Source organism: Pteropus alecto, unplaced genomic scaffold, assembly GCF_000325575.1.
Source record: "Pteropus alecto unplaced genomic scaffold, ASM32557v1 scaffold78, whole genome shotgun sequence".
Taxonomy (NCBI): Eukaryota; Metazoa; Chordata; class Mammalia; order Chiroptera; family Pteropodidae; genus Pteropus; species Pteropus alecto.
This window is the reverse complement of record NW_006443124.1, coordinates 9,416,961-9,440,099: the sequence shown is the minus strand read 5'-3', so window position 1 is coordinate 9,440,099 and position 23,139 is coordinate 9,416,961. Positions and strand designations below refer to the sequence as shown.

Here is a 23,139-nt window from a genome sequence, read left to right as displayed (position 1 = left end):
CATGGTGCTCATGACATGGACATTTTATCTCTACTTGTTGTGTCTTCCTTCCTAGAATGCAGTGACTCTGAATGCAGTGGCTGTTACCTGCTGTATTTCCAGTGATAGACACTTGATAAATTTTCTGAATAACGCATCTTATTAAGCTCTATAGCTTCTTCAGGACACAAAATATTTGTCAGGCATATCCATCTGATTTCTCTAAAGCAGCCACTGTCCAATAGAACTCACTGTGATGGCTGTGGAGCACTTGAAACATGGCCATTGTGACTGAGAAATTTTAAATTATTTAAATTTTATAAATTTAAATTAACAACATGGCTGGTAGCTACTCTATTAGATAGCTCAGCTCTAAAATTTGTTGTTGGAAAGATCAGTGGAAGATGATTTAGATCCACTGAAAGAACTTTCTAAAAAAGGTGTCACTAGTTAACTTTTTCTTGTTATATTTTGGCAGATCTTTTGATTTTTGCGAAGATTTTATAATTTTAGGTAAGCTTCATAGTAAAAGATAAACTAAAATGATTTAATTATGTTAGGTATTATTTTTAGAGTTTGATTCTTTTCTGGCCAAAACAGACAGAATTTCACAGAAAATAAATTAGTACTGTGCCTATTTAAGTCACTTTCCTTTTAATCAGTGACCTCTAATTGTTTTTATGTGGCTTCTTTATAAAGACTACAACAAGAGAAACACATGTTCAGTATGCATCCCATTTACCTCTAAACAGAAATTGTTTCCTGGCCAAAAATGCCTGATGGGGTCAAACTTAAAACACTGAAAAGTTCTGTTACCAAGATTAAGCCTTTTTTTTTTTAATAAGTGTTTGCCTGGTTTCTGTAAACTTTTGATTAGTTTTCAGAGTTCCGATAAAGTTGATTTTAATAGTTTTTCCAAGTTTATTTGCTGCTTTTGTAGAGGAACAGGCTTTTGGAGTTCCCTGCTCTGCCATTTTCACCAGTGTCACTCTCACTATAGGGCTTTTTAAAATTAATAATGATGAATTGTGACCAACACAGAACTCAGATGCAGCCTTTATATTTTCCATGTTATTGCCATTCTACCATTATTGTAAAATAAGATTCATACATGTTTTTAAATGGTGTATAAAGGATGAGGGTCCAGAACTAGGCAAATTGCATTTTTTTGTTTGTGATTGTGACTGAGAAACTGACTCATCTATTTCAAGTCAGGTTTTTAAATGGTACCCTTTTATGTATCCTGAAAGACTTTTCGTCTGCTAGTGACTCAGTGTGTTTCTAAATCACGTGAGACTGTTCCTTATTTCGTAGTGATAGGGGAGTTGTTGGGATCCAGATTTTTAAGGAGAGAAAGTTACGCTGACATCTTTCTGCACTTGGAATTGGACAGGTGTCCCTTACTACTTTGTTCATGAGGCCATACAGGGTGGAGACACAATGTCATCCAGTGGAATCTGATGATAAAATTTTTTTTATAGAGGCAGCATTTAGCCTCAGCTTGAATATCATGAGTATCATTTAAGCAAAACCAGTATTTTAAATGTCTACCTTATAAAGAGCTAAAGCAGAGACATGACTGCTCTGAAAAGGGATCCTCTATGTAGTTTATTAATTTAAAAGTAATTATGCTTGTTTAGTATAGTATAATATATCAAAGTTTAGTTTACATGTAATTTTATCAGAATATACCTCCTGTACTCTCAAGTGAATTGAGAAACCCACAGCTCCTATTGACTTTTCTGTCCACCTAGAGTGGTTCTGGTCACTTCTTTTCACTGTCAACTTGTACTCAGGAAATAATGCCTAGTTTTTATAATCTAAATAAGCTTACCCCCCTCCCAGTGAAAAGATAACCTTGTCAAAAATGAATCTTAAATTCTAGAGACTAAATAAGAGCTGGAGATTGATAATTAAAATGATCTAAATCTTTGAAAAATTTTCATAGATGAGTAGATTTTAAAGAATCTTTTAGTTTTTTAAACTCCAACAGAATCAACTGAACACTAATAGGATGAAAACAGGTGTTGCAAGGAGCCTAGTGTCATCTGTTTCTAGTTCTATAATTGGAGGGACCCCACTGCCTGGCTCCTTGGAGGCTCTGTATGGCTCAGCAGCTCCAGGCCTCCCACCAGGCAGCGGGAAGGAGAACAGGAAGGACTTACGTGCTTAGCCACCCTGTATAATTTATAGCCTGTTTTGTGACTCTCTTTTTACTAGTGGAGAATCCCTTAAAAGCAGCCAGAGTTGTTTTAGGACCAATGAAAGGAAATGCCTCTTTTTCATGGCAGCTTATAAACATATGTAATCTATTACCTAAAGAAGCTGTGTTAAGTCAGAAATTTAAACTAGTCCAAATGGTCAGGGTCTAACTAAAGTAGAAAAATCACTCTTCCATTTAGATCTAGGTGAGAGTGTCATTTTTCTTTTTAAAATAGAACGGAATTATCAACAAACTTCAGTTTATGCCAGGTAGCATATTTTCCTCCTGAATTTCATTTTGGTTGTAATTTTCATTCTGGCTTGGCTCTTGATTCTACCCTTGTTTCACTCTCATCCACCTCTCTTCCCTTCCAGCGCCCCCATTTAAAAACGTTTTCGTTGGTGGCTATGACTTCACAACCATACTCAAGGCCCTTTTCTTCCTATTGTTAAACTGTTTCTTCTCCCTCTTCCTCTTCTTCTTTCCTCCCCTCTCCTTCCCCATTCTCTCCTCCACCCCTCCTTTCCTCTCCCTGGAGTCAAGAAGGTTATTCACATCTAATAAGGGGGAAATTTTTCACATTTCTTGTGCATTGTTTTCCTCATTTGGTTTTCTATATAGAATGATTAAAAGGTAGTTCTTTACATTGCAACCCTAGTTCCCCTTTTATTCTCTGACATTCCACTTCCAGTCCTTAATCTTTAGTCCACTTCTTTGGTCTAGCTCTTTTCCTCTTAGTGTGCGCTATGCTACCTCTCTAGACTTACCTACTCCCTAGCATTGTCCCCTGGCTTCAGATCCCTCCACATGTTCCCTGATGGCTCTCTAAAATCTGTCTCTCCTGAACTTGTTTCGTATTTCCATTGGCCTTATTGACCTTTCCAACTATATGTCCCATGAGCACCTCAATTATAGTGATCTCAGAATTGAGTTTCACCCACCATCACTGCTGATAACACCTGTTCTTCCTTTTGGGTTCATAATCTTTACATCGTACTTTACTTGCTACTCAGCTCTTAGCATCTTACTTTGTACCTCTTCTTCACTGTTCATATCTAGTCAGAAAAAAGTATTTTGTCCATTCTACCTAAAAAATGTGTTTTTGTGGAGGTGTGAACACAGTCTTGTGAGAGGAATGAAGAAAAAAACTGCTGAGGAAAGCTTCTTAAAAGTGATATTAAAAGTTATTCTGGTAGACTACTTCATCGCCACTCATTCTGTTGTAATATCTTTACAAGTTCTTTTTTCTAGTAGTCTACAAGGTTATAAAGAGCATAAATGAGTTTTTTGTATAACGAATCTCACGATACATGATGCGTACTTAACTTTTTCTTGAATTAATAACCATATGAATGAATGTTTCTGTAACTGTGTGAATGCCTGTCTCATCCACTTTGCTATCTGGCTATGTCCTTACATATTCTGTTTTCCAACTATGGAATATTACTTTTACGCTTCAGTAATTAAGCATGCCTTTCTTAATCTATACCATTGTACATGTGGTTCCCTTTGCAAAATACCCTCTATGTCATCTCTTCTTCAGCTTGGCTAGTCCTCCATTCATATTTAAGACTGCTCAGATGACAGCTTTCTGAAACATTTGTTAAATAAATGAACCAAGGAAGTTATATTTCCCTTGAAATTTTTCCTATTCTCTTGGACAAATTGCTGATCTTTTCTTTATACTTTTTAGTCAACATAAAAGAACCATTAATACTACATGTAATATGACCTCACTTGCTACATTTGAAACTCTAAAAGTAATGAGAATAATAAGCAGCCATTATATAATGTGGATGATGTTCCACCAGGTATTGAAAGGCTATCTTGGCAGGCAGTACAGTATTCTGGAAAGTCACCTATAGTATTCTTGTTGGACCTCCTTGACATGGATAAACATCCAGTGTAATTCTAGTAATATGAATAATGTTTTCCCCTTGCTCACTAGGTGCCAATGAATTGGCTGTACAGAAAGCAAAGGCAGAAATCACCAGGCTCATAAAAGAAGAACTGATCCGCCTGGTGAGTGAAAACCTCAAGGACTTATTTGTTTTAGTAAATGTTTTATTAGGCTATAATGTAAATATAGAAAAGTACACAAATCATAAACATAGCTCACATTTTCACAAAGTAAGAAGCACACTGATGTTATCACTATTTTTTCATGGCTGTGTAGTATTTAATTATGTGACTATACCACAATTAATTTATATCTTGGACTTTGGGGTTATTTTAGTTTTTGGTTTTTTGAATAACACTTCTGTAAACATTTTTCCATGTCTCTTTGATACACATTAGTGTGATTTTTTTTTCTTGAGTATATACCTTAGAGTAGAATTACTAATTGTAGGATATGTGCAGTTTAGCTTTAACTTGATATTACCGAATAATTTTCCAATTTACATTCCCCCCAGCATTGTATGAAAATTCCAATTTCTCTACATTTTTACTAATACAGGTATTGTCAGTGTTTTTAAACTTAGGTAAGGACTTAATTTGATTTTGGAAAAGCTCCTTTTATAGATCACCTTTCCAAAGGAGGCAGACACATCCCTGTGTCTTTAGTATCAGTTGAAGCCTGAAAACTGTTCTTACAGTGTGCATGGGGAAGAGTGCCCTTTGAAAGGAAATTAACTATCCCTTCTCTAAGAATGTGTTTTTGAGGTCTTTTCTAAAATTCCGTTTGCAAGAACATTCTTTTGCGGAGATAAATGGTTTAAAGATAAGGTACAAAAAAAGAAGGAAGAAGAAAAACCACCTTTAAATCAAGTGCTTTAGACTATTTCACTAAGGAGTGATAGAAAAAGAACCTTGATGCCATCACCATTAAGTTGGTTCAAATAGTTGTCAGGTAGTCCAGTGAACAGAGAAATGATTATTTATTGAACAGTTCTTTCTTCTTCCATCTAATGTTAACATTTTTTATTTTAAATGTCTGATTGCTTTATTATTTAGTACAGGAAATTACCTTAATATTTTATACAGGAAATTATCTTCCTTTTCCTTTTTTTGTTTTTTGTTTTGCTTTTTCTGACCATGTATCTTTTATTTTCCATTATAGCAAAATTCATATCAACCAACAAATAAAGGAAGATACAAAGTCTTATAAAAACATATGGAAAAACTTTTTACATGTGTTGGTCGTGATACATGTGGCAGTTGTCATCTACAGTTTACAGTGTATTGTAAATTAAGATTTTTAAAATTCTGTCTTGCTGATTTTTTAAATACAAGAAACCAGTATTTGCTAAAGAAATCTTCTTTCAGTAAGTACCCTCAGAATTATCAAACTATATTTAAAACAGGCTTGTTTTCAGAGTATGATGTCCTATAATGTAAAGCTTAAATATCACCATCTTAAATATCCAGATAATATTCTAGAAGTTAAAAAAAGTGGAAATATTTGGACTTTTCTGTTGAAAGTAATAAAGTATACAAGTTGCTAAGGGGCTATTCACCCTACCCTCTTACAATGAAATTGTGACCATCTCTTCAGAAAAGGTAAAATTCTTTGTCTAATTTTATGTCCTCCCCGAAGCTTAAATCTTACTTGACTCAGTGGAACAATGTGAACTGAATTTAGGAATGTTATAATAGAATTTTTACAAAATGGGTTCAGAGTTTTTGTTTCAATTTTTATCATCGTAAATGGGCAATAGTTGGACTGCTTTTTGGTTTTATAAAATTAAACATTTGTAGTATAAGAGTCTTTTGCATTTCTTTACACTGCAAAGAGTTTTAGTATTTACTACTTTTAGGTTCCCCTCACAGCCTCTGGCTCTACATCTAGCTACTAACTTTTCTAATCTTCCTTAAAAGAAAGTGATTTGTAGCCTGTAAATATTAATATAGTTTCTTTTTCTTCCTGAAAGTGTTTGTTTATACATTTGCACATATAAATACCCTACCAGTTTTAATCTGATTTCTCTTTAGGATTATTGAGTACATTGTGAATTTTCTCAAAAACGTTCAAACATAATGATACCCATGTTTTAGACTTAGACAGAAGCATCTCAGTGAAATTCAGTTCATAAGGAATCATAAATCAAAAATATTTTTGAGCCCTCATATATTTCCTGAATAGTCTAATTTATATTGTTATAATTGGATATAATATTCTTTTCAAGAGTCCTGGTATTAGAACTTTATATTTTTGTTCTCACTTCTTGGAAAAAGAAAATTTTCAGTTTCAGTAATATATATATTTCTTAAATTAAGAGATATAGAAGTTCCTTTGAATATTCTTGGAGTTTTTAGGGAAAAAAATCAAAGTATACCATAAAAACAAATTATTTTAATATCACATTAAAGTGATATTAAAGTGACAAGGAGTATCAATCATTTCTTCAATATCAAGTATCCTTACTGAAAAACTAAGATATAACTGGGAAATATTCTTGGGTTCCTCACATCATTCTCTTTCTTGGAGGAAGAAAAGACAAAACAAACACATGTAACAACAGAACCAAATAAACCATTTACTCTAAAATTCCAGACATCTTGGGCTCCTTTTCCCTCCCAATTTATTTATTTGCTTATTTTTATTACCTAATTGTTCCTTTGATAGAATATGTGGCAGTCCCACATTGGTGACAACTGGTGCTCCTTTCAGCCTGCTGGATCACTTTGAGATTCAAAGTTTTATGCCATTTTAGCAATCCTACCTTTATGTTTGTATATCTAGTTGTAATAAACCAGTGATAGTATTTCATTCTAAAACGAAACATTTTTGTTATTACATTTTTTTAGCGTCACATTGATTTTTAAATATTGAATGATGTACAGACTAATTTGTTTTCTAATGCAATATCAAGATTTGCTCATGTTTTCTAAACTCATTATAAAATAAAGTGAATTCAGTCTCTTTTTCCTAAAATTATCTTTGCTGAAATGTTTTCTGCTGTTTATATAAATGTTTACATTGGTAGGCATGTGAGCGAAGTATTGTATTCTCTGTCTTTATTTTAAAATTCTAGCAACTTGCTACCCAAAATATATAGTTCTGTCCAAAAATACCTTCCTGAAGAAGCCTCTTAGTCTTTTATGGTGTTTTATTTGGCATAAGACATTAGGCTTATAGATAAAATAATAGGTTCATGTGCCGGTTGGCATTTTACTACAGTGACACTCTTATCATGAAAATGGAAGTATAGAATTAAATAATAATGACTAAATTCTCTCCGACTCCTTTTAGACACTTTATTATTTGATATATTTCATGTCTTACCAGCCTTATTGGTATAGGCATGGTATTCAACTGGTAGTCACAGTTCACTTGAATGCAAGCTTTCTTTTGAGGCAGGCATTCTGTATATGTAAAGAGGTTTTTGTTTGAGCAGAACCAGCTCTTGAGTACTTGGGATTTTAAAAGCCCACGAAGTCAGCTGTGGGGCCTGCTTCTAAGTAGTATATCAGCATCTTAAGAATCACAAGCTAGAAAGCCAAGCCTCCAAAGATGTAACTTGGCTGTGTGTGAGCTCTTTTCTCTATGCTGCTTTGCATTGCTTTATAAAACCATCAGCTAATGTCCTTTAGTGACATAACATCGTGCTTGTTTAAGATAGGAGCTGAGGGGGAGGGGATGGTAGTTGAAATGAACTCTAGGGTAAGAACCTACACTTTGTTTAGTAAAATGCTCCATTTTTGTGCTTTGTAGATAATGGAGTCTAAGTTCTTAGAGCAGGCAAGAATTCTGAGTGGCTAGCCTAATGTGGACCATAAAAACACTCTTCTTAGATTTGAGTCGAGAGCTACCAGTTCTCATTTTGGCACTCAGTTTTATGTAAAAATTGGAATCTGCTGGCATTTTCTTATACCTTCTGCTTCTGGTATGAAAAACTGAAGTTAATGTTTAAAAAAGATATGTAGAGATGAATATGTGTATGGGGGTAGAGAGGCTGTCTTAACTTTTATTGTTTAGGTGTTACAACCATCAGAAAACCTTAATAAAATCTCATTGGAGTCGGGCCTTTAACACAGAGTAAGTATAACATCTTCGTACACACTGCTTAGTGAAGCATATGTTCTGCTCTTAGGCCAGCTCTCTGGAGCTGAAGGTGGCTACATTTCCCTCACTAGGTAAAGATTCTTTGATATGTTACCAATTATAGATACTTGATATGAGATTATAAGTTATATATCAACTTATGCTTTTCCTCAGGCAGGAATCCAAGGAGAAATGTGAAGAACACGTATAAACAAATGTATTCTTTGCAAAATCCCCACAGTATCAATGGTCTCACCTTTTTAGTGCCTTACGGCTTAGCTGGTGTATGTGTTAACATGTAAGTACATACTATGAAACCACATGACTGGTGAGGGATTTACTTTTGATTATTTTTCTCGACACCGTTCTCTTCCAAATATGGGATCAGCTTATAGGAGTTCATGATTTTGAAGCTCAAGCCTTTAAAAAGAAATTCTAACTTTGCATTAACCTCATTTTGTTGTGGAGGGAAAAGTACAAAATGAAAAAGTTTTAACCCCTTTGGAGAATTGTAACTCAGAGTTACACTCTCAGACAGAATCATTACACTCTCAGACAGTATTAGCATTATTGTAAAAGCTAGTTTCATAATTTAAAAAATCCTAATTATTTTAATATATGGAAATACCTGATAGTCCATGTTTTGAATAATAGTCCTCATTTACAGTTTTGACTATTGTGGAATAAAGAAAATATGAGGATTCAGTATGAGAAATGTGCTCTTTGTCCACGGAAAGCATATCATTTGAATTTGGCACTTCATAGTAGATGGATTTTTAGCAGCCTATCAACTCCAGGCACTTCTAGCAACCTTGGCTGGTAAGGTGTGTTTGGCCTTTATTCCTAAGTTCCTAGCAGGCTTTCAGGTATCTGAGTCAAGCTAGTACAAGGATCCTTGAAGGCAGTATTTCCTCTGCCTTTGCCAAAGAGAGTCTTTGGGAGCTGAGACTCCCAGAACTAAACTGTGGACTTTTGAAAAAGAGTCCTCCATCCCGCAAGCCAGTCTAAGGCCCAAGTTTCAGATTTGAGAAGCCCGGAGGAGAGAGCAGAGGAGTGAGTGCCTGGGAGCTTCAAAGAGAGCACAAGTTCCTCTGTAACTTTTTATTGGTCTGGTGTTGCTATTATAAGTGTGTCTGGGGTGGTAATGATTCTGTGAAACATATCCAAGTCTGAAACCCACTGATAATCTTCAGTTTCTTTTGCTCTTGGATCTTGACTTCCTGTGATACAAAGCAACGGTCTCCAAAGTGGGGCATGTGTATAGTAAGCCACTGGAAAGCAAGATGGATATATTGGGGCTTTTATTTATTTTAAATTTTCATCCTTTAAATTTTTTTGGCTATATTTATAATATGGTGTTACATGGTATATTGTGTATATATATATATATTATTACAGAATAGGTACAACTTCATATACATAATTCAAAATAAATTCACATATATTGGACAACTTTAGGCAAGTTGCTTACTTTAAAACATCTGTTTTTTCATATATAAAATGGAGATATGATAATACCTTCCAGGGTTGTTGTGAAGATGAGGCAAAATAATACATACAAAGCCTTAAAGCATACAAAGACAGTGCCTGGCATATGGTGAGCATTCAATAAATACTGGTACTGTTACCATTGATGAATGAATGGGAATGAGTTTCTTAAGCTATCTTTCCATATTGCTTTGCCTTTCAATATTGGTGTAAATTGTATACCTAGCAAGGACAACCAGTGGCTGATAAACCAAAATCTAGAAATCGAGATTCTTTTTTTTTTAATGTATATCTTTCAGTTCAAATGAAAGTATTTAAGAACTCTTCTTGTCTCAATTGAAAGGTCTTTAGAGGCAGCCAGCTCCCAGTTCTAGATAGATTCCTTTTATGGCCAGTCACATTATACAATCACCATTTATCATTCAAAAATGATTTGGCCTTCACTGGGCCAGACTAAAGCTGTTGGAGAAGGAATGAAAAATTTTTGTGTCCAAATTGTATTACAGGGGTGTACACCCTTGAAGAAGAAATGGGAGATAAGTCATGTAAGTGTGACATTTAAAAGTGTGCTCGTGTTATAACAAGTGATGATAAATGGTTATACTCTTGAAAAAGCCTCTACATTCAGCACTAGTTGTACCTGTATTGTGCATACTGTAGCACCTCATTAAGACCAACTTGAAATAATTATCAGGAAACACCAGATCTTTGCATTTAACGCTGTGTTCTGATTACACGAGTTTTGTCCACTTCACTAAAGGTAAACTTCCGAGATGAGGGACCACATCTGACCTGTATCCCCAGTGCCTTCCATTCAATAAATATCTGTTGAATTTACTTATTGCTTGTCCACAAACCTAGGATTGAAGTGCATATTTCTACCTATTAGCTCATTTCATTTCACAGCCCTGCAAGGACAATCTTCATTTCACACATACAAAAACTTGGAAAGAGCCGTGACATGCCCAAGGTACATAGGATGCAAAAAGGCATTCAAAACCAGGAACATATGAATACTTCTATTGCTCTGACTACTACATGCTGCAAATTAATTTGACCTCGTTAGTACAAAAGTTTGTTTCTTAAGTGGTTTTATGTACAAATGCCATTTCAGGTAAAAGTTTAGTTACGGATCTGGAATAGTCAGGATATGGAAGTACTACAATGCATTGTCAAATTCCACTTCAAAAATAAAAACTTAGAGAAAAATTTTAAAGTTTTATTAAAGGATACTTAATATGCTCTCATGTGTACATTTTTTAGCTGTTTTATATATTGGTATTTTATAGATAATACTATTGTTTGTATGGTATTGTTTTCTAGCGTTTTATAGGAGTAATTGGTTAGAATATTTAGAATCATGTTAGGAAACCCAGCCTGCCAGAAAATAAATGGGCTTGCCTGTTTTATGTCCTGAATTTGGTTTCCCTCTTGGCTTGGGTGTTCATCCAGTAAAACTGTTGCTCCTCCTCTCCTTCTGGCAGCAGTACCTGGCCAAGAACTGTGCTAGTTGTAGCACTCAGTGCTAAGGATTATCTTCTCAAACGTTCTTCATTGCATGGACAAAAACGACAGGTACCCATTTCTAGCCTCTTCGCACCTCCTACAAGTGTCTTCATCTCAGGAGATTTCCTAACTCTCCTGACATCTTCAACTTCATGGAAGGAAGAACTGGGGAAACTAATGTCTTCTGCTAAGTGGCTTCTATGGAGTGACTGATATGCCAAAAATCTCACGATAACTACAAAAAAAGGTTGGAGTTTGTAACCAAACTACTTCTCCTATCCTTCCTGTGATGGTGGAATGACGAATATGACAATTCTAAAGTCATGGATGTAAACACCTTTTAAGTTACAGATGTCCCACAAAATGAGGCTTTTCATTACATGATCGAGGCCTGAGGGTCCAAACACCTATTATTTGAATTCTCTCTATTTCGTTTGCAGTCGGTCCAACCTTACCCGTCCATAAGCAACTAAAGGGTAGAGGCTGAGTCCTGTTAACATTCTTTGGGCAGCACCAACCACAATAAGACTAAATCTTTATGCCAACAGCGATTAAAAGCATAGTTTCCTGGAACAACAAAGCTGCTGGGTTTAAATCCTAACCACTATTTATTAATCCTGTAACTTGAGAAATGGGCTCAGTAGTAGTTCTAGCATCACAGAATTGGGGTGAAAATCAACCCGCATAAGCAAGTTATTTCCCTTTTGCTGGGTCCCTCTAGCCCAGCTCCGTGCAAGAAGCTCGGGTTTAAGCCCCCCTCCTATTGGTCCCCACGACGGTCCCCACGAAGCGCAAGCGCAGCCTGGCTTTCTAGGCTACTTTCCTCGAGCTTGCGTGCTTCTCCTCGGCGGGAGATTGGATCTCGCGATGTGCGTGTGCGTGCGCATGCGTAGTCCTCGCGAGTTCGCGCACGTCCCTCCCCTAGCAGCACAGGGCTGTGGCGGCCTCTTCCTCTTGCGTCCGGGGCAGGACCCGGAGCAGTGGTCGCGGCCGGAGCCGGGAGCCAGCGGCCGGAGCCGAGAGCCATCGTCCACCTCGCTGCTGCCGCCGCTCTATCTGTCTGCCTCTGTCTTGGGCTCTTCCTCGCGCAGTGCAGAGGCGGCGGGCTGGGAAGGAAGCGGCGCCAGCGTGAGGTTCCCAGCCGATGGGCAGCCCCTGGGCGCGCTGAGGGGCCGGGCTACTAGCCGCTGAGGTATGTGGGCGTGCGGGGGGTTGTCAGCTTGGATGGGAGCAGAGTCCCAGCGCGGGCGCTCGTGGAGAAGGCAACGAGCCGTCAAGAAAGGGGGCCTGCCAGCTGGTGAGAAAAGGTCTCCGACCCGTCCGGGAGAGGAGCTCTGGCCTAGCCCTGAGCAAGAGGAGGGGCCCCGGACCTAGCCTGCGCTTGGTGCCATTATTGGGGGGAAATTCCTCTTGCGGAGGGAGTGTGTGTGTGTGTGTGGGGGGTCACCCTTTCTTTTCATAGAGAGGTCAAAATCAGCAGTCCTCCCTCCACACTTTATATTAAAGCCTGCCGTTTTCGATATGGACGTCTAGATGGAGCGGCCTGTGGACTTCTACAGCTTGCCGAACTCCACAGCGGGTTAGGAATCTTGATTATTGGAGGGTACACAGCCGTTTCTCTAGTGTGGGCGTGTATCATCTGCAAAGTTGTTATTGCCGATACATTAATAATCTCTTTCGGGCATAACAGGTAATAAATACATTTCTAGACGCCTCGTGTCAACTAAGGATTCTTGCACTGGCGAAACTGCGCTGTGGGGCACAATTAAGGAGTAGAGGGAAGACAAAGAAGGCCGTTATTTATGTTCTAGTATCAAAACTTTCCATGGTGGAGCAGGATGCGTGGCTACGGGCATTTGTTTCAGTCTTTGCTGAATGGACTTTCTGGGTGATTGAGGTGGGCCACAAATGGACTTTCATTTAGAATAGTAAAATTGTCTATGGGTCTATGTAATTGTTAGAGCCAAATGACCTGAAATAAATCTCTGAGAATTATGTGATGTTTGATCTTTGGAAGAGAGCAAGACTTAGAATTCTTGAAATGAAAATTTTCTCCGTGTTTAGAAGACTTCATGAATGTTTTGTGAAGTTACTAAAAATAGTTATAGTTCTTTATGTTGGCAGTGATTGCCACATTCAAGAGAAGGGAAAGGGCTTATTTCATAAATAACTGCTCACCAAAAGACTCGAGGGGTTAAACACACAGTAAAACAGTTTTAGGGATGGCAGGCTCTAGCACATGCTTTAAAAATTCTAATTTAGTCATAGTTAAAATATATAGAAGCTCGTAGCTGGCGCCCTTACATCCAGTGAATCATTTTAGAAGGTAATTAATCTCTGGTAGTCTACACAGTCTGTTCTGTAATTCTTGGCTTTCATTAGTGCAAACTTTCTGGAAATGTAGTATTCATTCTGACTCGTAAGAAATGTGCCCTGCATACCCCTCAGTGAACTCTAGTATGGGAAGAGTCTTTGAAGAAAGAACAGTTAGTTGGCAAGCCCAGAAGTGGGAGTAGGGAAGCATTAAATATAGAATTAATGCTTGTATATGTAAATAATGCATATAAATATATATAAATTCATGCACACAAGGATCTAATGGTGCTGACTGCTGTCTTAACAGGTTGAAATCTGAAAGTAAATAAGGATTGGTTTTAGCTTTGTTTGCTTTTCTAGTTAACTGTTGACATGGGTAATTGTCAATAAATTTCTTACCTAGGTTGTTACTCATTTATCGAATAAGCCAGAATACTGTTCGATTTCTTGGCAGCAGTGGGGAAATCACAAAACATATAGAAGACTTGCCATTTAGACATATTCTTTAAGTGTGTCATTGTCTTTCCATTGGAATAAACAGCCTTACTCCTATTTTGTGTTTTAGTGCTTAGAATAGTGTTTTGCATGGAGTTGGACCTCAATAAATGTGAGCTTCATCAGAATTAAATTAATATGATACAAACCTAATTCATAAATTCCTGGAAAAGATTAAAGGAATAGGAGATGGGTGCATTTTTTTTAAAAAAAAATTGCAGGTCTACTTTTTAATGGTGTGTTTGGTTCCCCCCCACCTCCAGTTTGTTTGTATCTGAATAAAGGATATATGGCAGCATCTTGCCTCTAAAAGGCTAACATAATATAAGCAGATTCCATATATACTGAGTGCTAATAGATGATGGTTAGTGTTCTGATATATTAAGAGAAGATGAAGTTAAAGAAAGTAAGGTCCAGAGGAAAGGTTTTGGCAAGTTAGTGATAGGAACTTAAAAGGCATGAACTATAAAGCAGTGAAACAGATTGTAGAAAGAAAATTTTCTCCCTTTACTGGCTGTGCCACCTGCGGAAGAGAACTTGGACCTTTCTACTATTTTTTACTAGAGCTTTCCAGCAGGGTGATTTCTGACTAATAAAATTGAAAAAGGAGTCACCTTTTCTTTTATAATCTTCTGTTCAAAGGTCTGACTGTGTTTTGTTTTGTTTGTATTTGCAATTGGTCTCTGGTCCAGCTTTCTTGGAAATAAACTAGTGTTTTGATTTCTATCTAATTTGTGTGTATATTTCTCAATCAGTTTATAACTTGAAGGGGAGAGGAATGTGGTTGGTCACTTCACAGATCCCAACATGGGCTTTTCTTCACTTTGGAAAACAAAGCTATTTGTAAATGTTATCAACAGAAAGGTTTTTGTGGATGTGTGAAGAGGTAGTAGCTAAAGAGGTGAATAAAAACTTGGGACTATTTTAAATTGGGTCCCATGTTTTCATTTTAGCATAGCTGAGTGATTCTCATTGTAAGGGATGGATTTTGCCCTTTAAGGACTATTTGGCAATATCTGGAGAAATGTTTGGTCGTCACAAATTGAGGGAGGGTTAGCTACTGACACCTATGGGTAGAGGCCAGGGATGCTGCTAAGTATTTTACAATGCACAGGACAACCCTCCACAACCAAGAATTCTATGACCCAAATAATACTGCTACTATTGAGAAACCCTGGTATACTATTCTGATATTGTTGGTTCTGAAGTTAGATTATCTGAATTCATATTTGGCTTTACCGTTTCCTAAGTGTGACCTTGGCGAGTTGCTTAAAGTCTGTGCCTCAGTTTCTGTAAAACAGAGTTAAAAATAGTATGTTCCTTAAAGAGTTGTGGTGATGTTTAAGTCAGATAATGTACAACTACCTGACACATAGAAAGTACTCAAAAACTGTTCACTTTCAACTAATATTACATTTGGAACACATCTTGATGATCTCTCCTGATTTCTCATCTGAAATTAGAATTTGAGTTAGTGATAATAAACTAGTTCTTGTTATATCTTTGGAGAATTAGTGAAGAATTACTCTTTTTAATATTTTTGTTTAGCTTAGTCTTGATTTATGTTCTTTATCAAGCTTCTGCTATAAACAAGTAGCTTCTCATTGTAGGTGTTTTTCCTTCATAGTTAATTAAGACTTTAAGCTATGGCCAACAGCTCTATATCTGTTGATTGTCAGCAAATACTTAGTAATTTAACAGAATTCAGTTATATGACTTGATTCTCATTTCCTTTTGCCTTTATAAACTGAAATAAATTTACAGTGGTTTTGTCTCACATTAATTATCTGTTTTTAGCCTCTGGCAGTAACTATTTTCATGAGATTTTGGTGCAGTTTTGCATGTACGAAGGATATAGGGAAACATCTAACAACTTGGGGCTGGCTAGGCCTTAATATACATTTGTGACTCTTTCTCTAAATCTGAATTGGTACCCTTATCTTTTTTAAATATAATATTCTATTATATGTAAATGCTCATTTACCATGTTTCTTAACCATATGACTAGGGCTGGCTTGTTATGGCGGTGTTTGTAATACGTCCTTTATAAAGAGAAAAAAAGATCACAGGGATGTCCTCACAGACAAAACAGACTTTGGATTGTTTGTTAATAAGTCACAGAGCTCTTGTAAGGGGAAAAGTTCCACACCATATTTATGGTCAAGGGAGAAAACAGTGTTGTACATTCAACTTTTTGTCTTGATAACCATATCTTCAAAATAGAGAGTATTTTATTATTGTTATTACCCATATATTTGTATTGTAAATCTCAATTGTTTGTATAAATGTTCATTCATTTTTAACCTTTGGTTACTCTTGGTACTGTCTCCTGTTTGGATAGAGTAGTTTGAAGGAAGTCAGTACCTTAGGCCAAGAGATTATGTTCTTTGTTTGGCATATTCCATCTTTTGTAAAGTGTAACATACACTCAGGATTCTGTATAAATAATCAATTATGATAATCACGAGGAAGTGTTCATCTTGCGAAAACTGACCAGATCAGAAGTATACATGTGAGAAATGTAATAAAAGCTCAAAGGGAGACATTCTAAGGATGTTCAGCAAACTGAAATAAAACAATCATATTAATAAGAGTTTTTGTCTTTTTTGTGTTCCTTTTGGGGTTTAGTAATCTAGAAGAAAAGAGCCTATAAAATACAACAGATTTTCTGTCTATACACATTTCCAGTTCCTAAGGAGAGAACATTATGGCTACTAAATTAGTAGTGTAGTTGAGTTTGTATGGCATTTGTCCCTTCTTGTATTTAAATTGAGAAAAATAAGTATCTTTGTATTTGCCGATGTGTGTTTATTTCTAAGCGGTCTGGAGTCCTGCCTGTTAGCTTAATTTTAGGTAGCATAGTTGTTGGAAGACAGACTATTTTCCCACTGACTGCTGTCATACAGATACGTATTTGTTTATGTATATTTATGCATATTTGTCTTTTATTTTTGGTAGAAAATGATGCATCCTGTTGCCAGCAGTAATCCTGCTTTCTGTGGGCCTGGCAAGCCTTCCTGCCTAAGTGAAGATGCCATGAGAGCTGCTGATCAGTTTGACATATATTCCTCCCAGCAAAGCAAGTACAGCCACACAGTCAGCCACAAACCAATGGCTTGTCAGAGGCAAGACCCATTAAATGAAACGCATTTGCAGACTACAAGTGGCAGAAGCATAGAGATAAAAGATGAACTAAAGAAAAAGAAAAATCTCAATCGATCTGGTAAGCGTGGCCGGCCTTCGGGAACCACCAAATCAGCAGGATACCGGACCAGCACAGGCAGACCCCTGGGAACCACCAAAGCAGCTGGATTTAAGACAAGTCCAGGCAGACCTTTGGGTACAACCAAAGCTGCGGGATACAAAGTCAGCCCAGGGAGACCTCCAGGTAGCATTAAAGCTCTATCCCGTCTTGCTGACCTTGGTTATGGCTGTGGCACTGCTGCTTTTCCTTACCCTATGATGCACGGCAGAGCAGTTCATGGGGTAGAGGAAACCAGCAGTGAAGTCAAGCCACCCAATGAGTGAATGAGGCAGGAAAGGAAGGCCAGGTTTAGAAGGAAGATTGTGAATAATCCCAAAGCTTCTTGGTTTTATTTTGCCATACACGATTTTATGGCCTGCGCTTTCCAAATTTGTTTTCTCATTTGTTTTTCCCCCCCTTGCTTTTGCTCAGAAACTGCCATATGCTGACAGATGCACTCAGGGCATGAGCAGTGGCATTGAATTTGTACATAGATTTAAGTGTAACACCTAACTGAATCATTTTTGCTTTTCCTTTAGAGTTATGGTTGTGTCTTGTATTTTGTTACTACTTTTGGGCCATTCTAAATAGATGATTTATGTGCTAAATAATAAACCTTTATACCTGTTAGTTTGTGAAGTAAGCCTACAATATAATAAAGATAATATCTAAGGTATTTTTAACTGAAAGAACAAAGCAAACTAATGATTCAGGATTTTTTGAGGTATGGCTGTGAGTTTTTGTAACATTTATTTTCACGAGACAGGACATAAATATTTGTATGCTTTGGCATTTACATAGACTTCAGATATTAAAAATCTTATTTTTAATGTTCTAGGTTTAAGCAACTTCTTATTTATTGATCTAAATGACATTACTTGATTTAACCATTGTTCCTACAGGAATTCTTTAGTGTTTGCCTTTCACCAATGATAGGTTGTGTATTTTTTAATTGCCTATATACCAAGAGCATATATACCAAACACTACAAACAATTCATATTTACAAGAAAATTAAACTTTTTAATAAAAACTGCACATTACATTTTTGGTGAAATATAATGCATTCTGAGAATAGCATATTTAATATATTAGAAAAAGAAACATTCTTAAGGTCTGCATGTAGCTATATCCACTACATTTTGCCTTTCATATAGTTTTAAAGCATTATGCTTAAAAGATTATCGTTGTTCATTTATTAAGAATGTTTTTTATTTTTTTCCTGAGAAATTGTCCCATTGTATTAGCACTTACTATGGTTTCAGGTTTATATCTACCAAAGGACACGAATTGAATGGTAGACTGTAAAACTGATATAAACAAAATGCAGTTTTCTGAGTGTCAGAACACAAATTAAGAAATATACAGGAATCCATCTATGCATGAAATGTACAAAATATGTTGGTTAGTTTAATTAAAAATCTAATTGTGGCTCCAGTGAGACCACTTCATCCAAAAGGAAATTTTTTCCAAGTGTTTGCTTTAGAAGCAAGATAAATAGAAAAGAAAAAAAGTATTGGGTAGATATGTATATTAGGGACAGAGGGAAATCTCTTCTCCATTTCCGAAAGTAATATTCTTTGTTAATATACATTTTATTTATTCTGAGTTTGTTCTAAATAAACTATTATAAACTCTGGATTTGAAAGAAAATTCCACTGAACTTTAAAGTTCCAATGTATGTATTTGCGATTGTAAATGCCTTTGAGATTATTATGTAGATTTGCAGGACCCAGAAGCTTTTAAAATAATTAAAAGTTTAAAAAGGCGCATATTGTGTTGTTTGGGCTTGCTCTCAGTTAATGCAAACTCTGATTGCAAATGGATGTCATGTTTCGTACCTTTTTTATCAGGAAAAAAGCAGCAAGCCTTCAGGTGTTCCAGTGATGCCTGACACAATGAGCTGGACTTTATGCTGCTCTTTACAGTAAGAGGTGTTGCATTGTATGTGGGGACTGTGTGCACTGGCATCTAAGACAGTGACCTCAACAATGTTAGCTTTGCACAAACCATAGAGAACAATCTTGGATGACTACATAATCAGTTGTAACATTCTGGCAGCTAAATTGTTACAAGAGTTTCTTCTTTCAGAAGCTTACAATATAAAATTTTAATAATTTACTCAAAACAGTGTAACTTCTGACACACACAAAAGCTTACATCTTTATTCATATGTTTACCCACTTTTATTACGTATCTGTCATTTAGCTATTTCTCAAGATGATGTTCAGCAGTTGGCTGCTTAGAAATCCTCTTTTGATCCTAAAAACAGTTGAATTAAATGTTCTATCTTGTAATAATATAAACTGCTGTCAAGGACTTGGTTGCTTGTTGTTTTTGCTATGTCTGTTTGACATCCCCTTTCAGTTTATTTTGATTCCTGATTTTGTTACACATAACCTTCCCTTTCTCCCTTGCCTTTCCTGCATTCATTCTCCTCCTTTCCCCATCCTCCAGCACATCTACTTAGTGGTGCTGTGCTGTGTGTCAGAAGATAAAGCAGGTGTATTATTGTATAATGAATTTTGTATACATGTTAATGAAATGGTGAAATCAACTAAAGGAAGTATGTTCATAACAGTGTTTATTAATATCAGGATCTATGTCCCAGGAAAAAAATCAGGCAAATGGCTATAGTTGTGATGGGATAATATCGTTTAGAAAGCTGAATTTTCTGTTCACGGGAGCAGTATTAGATCTGTATGCTGATGAGCATCTGATTCTACTTCCTTTTCTCTTTGTGAACAGTTTATTGGTGCCATGCTGAAGAGAAAGACATCTAAGTGATAATTCTTTAAAATATAAAATATTTTTACTTCTCTATAATCTAAAGATTACATCGTGCATCTTTTGTAACACTGTCTCTTGTCATGATAAACACTGAAATAGCATGTTAAACAAATGCCTATACTTTAATAATCAGTTGGAGAAAACTGGCCTTTTCCTCCCATTGTATGATTATTCCTTTAAAGGTAAATTGCTAATTTTATATTGTGTAATTTTCTTCCTCACAAAACAGGTTTCACTATTCTATATTAAAACTGTTGGTCAGAAAATAATGTGTTCAAGAAAGTTTGCTTTACTTTTTTCTTTCAAAAAATATTTTAACATGTCTTATTTATTATATTAACATAAGGAGCTAAGACAGATGAAATTTTCATTTTTTGACATATAATCTTGCATAACTAATCTTTAGTATGGGATGATTTTGATACTATCTTTGGAGTTTTGCACTGGATATTAAAAAAAATTCTGGTACATTGTATTGGAAGAAAAGTATTTGCTTAATTTTTAATATTTGGGGACATTTTTAAAATCAGTGTTTCAATTAGACTAAAAAATTCTTTATATTTTTATTTGCTTTTTAAAATAAACATCTGTTAATGTAATATTCATTCCAAACTGATGTTTGTGTGACTCTACATGTATATTTTCATGAAATAAGAATAGGGTTTGAATTGAGGAAAAAATTATCCGGATCCATTTATTAGGTTAAAAGTGATCCATCCAGTCCATCCAGTGTAAGAAAAAAAAAACAACAAAACCTCTTTTATATTCTAAGAAGCTTTAAAAGAACAATTCAGGGGCCATTGATAACTGCTACTCTGTCAGTCATTGTCTCTATATGCAGTAAAACTTTATGATCCCTTTATAGTGAAATATAGAAATTCTCAACAGTTGTTCAAAACTTTTTTTTCTTGGATATGAAATATTTTAATGCTATTAGGTTTCTGTTTTTATTATAGCTTAACTATATCCTATTAAACTCTAGGGTGTATCTAAATCTTTCCTTTGCTTTTTCCTCTCCACTCCCAAGTAGATAATTCTGTACTCTCACATATAATCTATTTAATTTTTGGAAAATTTAATGCTATAGCAAATCAAGTATGTGACTTATAGTAATCAGACCACTTTGATTCTTTAAGTTTCACAATTTCCTTTTTCCACAGATAATTATGGAGAAGATAATTACCAATTAACTGATATAAGCACGCTGTCCTCTGCTGTAAAAAGTCTGAATAGATACTGTGTATGATTTTATGTCCATGAACTTGAGCTACTCGTGTGCAATTATGTGTATGGGAATGGAGTAGTGTTCATGATTTGTATCTACATTATCATATGGATGTATATTTATTAATAAAGTCATTACTTAAAAAACAACTGTGTTTACTACTTTATTTCTTAGCAGAGTATTTTCCAAGTAGGGGAATGGTAAATGATAAATTTTTTTTATAACTCTGGATCTTATATTTTTCTTGGATTGTGCTTTCTGGAATCTGCCCCTCTGTACTTTTTTTGTTTTTCTCAAAATAGTAATATTTATATATTTGTAATTTTAAATCCTAACTTATAAATGGATCTTTTTTTCCCCTTCTTGAATTCCGCCCCTCCCCCCCCCAAATGGATCTTACTTTCTTTGAATTTTCTTGTTATTTCTTGTCTTTTAATAGTAGCCATTCTAACAGGTATTGGAACCACTCTTGAATATAGAGAATTTATTATTTAAGTAAAAAACCATTTTAATTAGTAATTTTCCCAAGCTTTCAACAGGCTTAATAAATTCAACAAACCTTAGTAATTATCGAGCATCTGCTTTATGGCGTGGCAGCTCACATACTGAACAAGGAAGCCGTAGTAGAAGACAAATGCCTTAATATGTAGAACTTAAACAATATAATGCCAGTTTTTTTTTATCCTGAATTGCTTCATCTCTCAAATTAGCTAATTAATTTTAGCACAGAGCCAATGAAACTACAGCCCATCTGCTTAGTCCTAACCTCTGGGCTAGTTTTTAGATAAATTTCACCAGGAAAACTGATGATTGTGCTTATTCTCTATAAGCATAGAAATATCAGGTAAAAGATCATAACTTGTGATGATGCTGGCTTTTAAATCATGTTGGGAACTACTTATGTGGCTGTTGTGCTTCCTCTGTCACATAAAGAAACAACTACATAGTGTTATGTGTCCTTAGTATGCCAGATGCAGAATGGCTGATGACTGAAACTGATAGTTTATTTTTGAGTAACTATAGGATTGTCACAAGAATATGAAAAAAATCTTTTAAGAATTCTGTTTAATTTTTTTTTATTTTGGAAATTTTAAACATATACAAAATTTAATAAATATAAAGTGTAATGACCCTCTATGTGACTGACCATTTTCAAGCTTTAGTAATTAAAAATTCAAGATTTTTTTTGTCTATATCTCCATCTAATTTTTATCCCCCTCAATTATTTTGAAACAAAATTTTCCAAATCATGGCATCCTAAAGTATTTCAATACATATATCTAAAACTAAAGACTTTCTAAAATATAAGCATGATATCACTTACACTTTTTAAAAAAATTTAAATTCGTTTCAAGTATATAGTACATTAGACATCTATATAGTTCATAACTACATTCCCTCTGCCGTGTTCCCCATCCCCATGACCATCTATCAACTACTCATTTGTACTTCTTTAACCCTTCACTGCATTCTCCCAGCCCCACAACCCCTGTCCCCTCTGTCACCAAATTGTCCACTGTATTTGTGAGTCTTTTTGATTAGTTCTTTTTGTTCCTTAGATTCCGCATATAAGTGAAATCGTATGGTATTTATCTTTCTCTGTCTGACTTATTTCACTCAGCATAATAATCTCTAGGTTCATCTATGTCATTGCAAATGGTAGGATTTCATTTTTTTTTTAAAGACTGCATAATATTCTATTGTATATATGAACCGTAATTTCTTTATCCAATTGTCGATGGGTATTTAGGTTGCTTTCATATCTTGGTATTGTAAATTGAGTTGCCATATACATAGGAGTGCATAGATCTTTATAAATCATTGTTTTGGTTTTCTTTGGATAAATATCCAAAAGTCCAATTTCTGAGTCAAAAGGTATATCTATTTTTGATTTTTGAGAAACCTTCA

General features: G+C 35.5%; 2 protein-coding genes across 6 annotated transcripts in view; both read left to right on the top strand.

Moving 5' to 3' along the window:
• Nucleotides 1-7,061, top strand: part of DDX46 (DEAD-box helicase 46) — a 44,123-nt gene extending 37,062 nt beyond the window's left edge. For 2 of the 3 annotated variants that reach the window (XM_025040737.1, XM_015598118.2), the window contains exons 22-23: nucleotides 4,131-4,204; nucleotides 5,244-7,061. In XM_025040737.1, coding sequence (XP_024896505.1) covers nucleotides 4,131-4,204; nucleotides 5,244-5,291 — 122 coding nt within the window. In that variant the 3' untranslated portion in view covers nucleotides 5,292-7,061. The remainder of the gene's footprint in view (nucleotides 1-4,130; nucleotides 4,205-5,243) is intronic. The other variant, XM_006923115.3, reaches the window with a different exon arrangement.
• Nucleotides 7,062-12,057: 4,996 nt separating this feature from the next.
• CUNH5orf24 (chromosome unknown C5orf24 homolog) lies at nucleotides 12,058-21,380 on the top strand. 3 transcript variants are annotated; one of them, XM_006923114.3, is made up of 3 exons: nucleotides 12,058-12,354; nucleotides 16,932-17,361; nucleotides 19,070-21,380. In XM_006923114.3, exons 2-3 carry the CDS (start codon nucleotides 16,935-16,937, stop codon nucleotides 19,108-19,110), a joined length of 468 nt encoding a protein of 155 aa, XP_006923176.1. In that variant the 5' UTR covers nucleotides 12,058-12,354; nucleotides 16,932-16,934; the 3' UTR covers nucleotides 19,111-21,380. The 3 variants fall into 3 exon arrangements, with proteins under 3 accessions (XP_006923176.1, XP_006923175.1, XP_024896506.1); XM_006923113.3 differs by having other exon boundaries at nucleotides 16,932-21,380; XM_025040738.1 differs by lacking the exon at nucleotides 12,058-12,354 and adding an exon at nucleotides 12,379-12,459 and having other exon boundaries at nucleotides 16,932-21,380.
• Nucleotides 21,381-23,139: the final 1,759 nt, after the last annotated feature.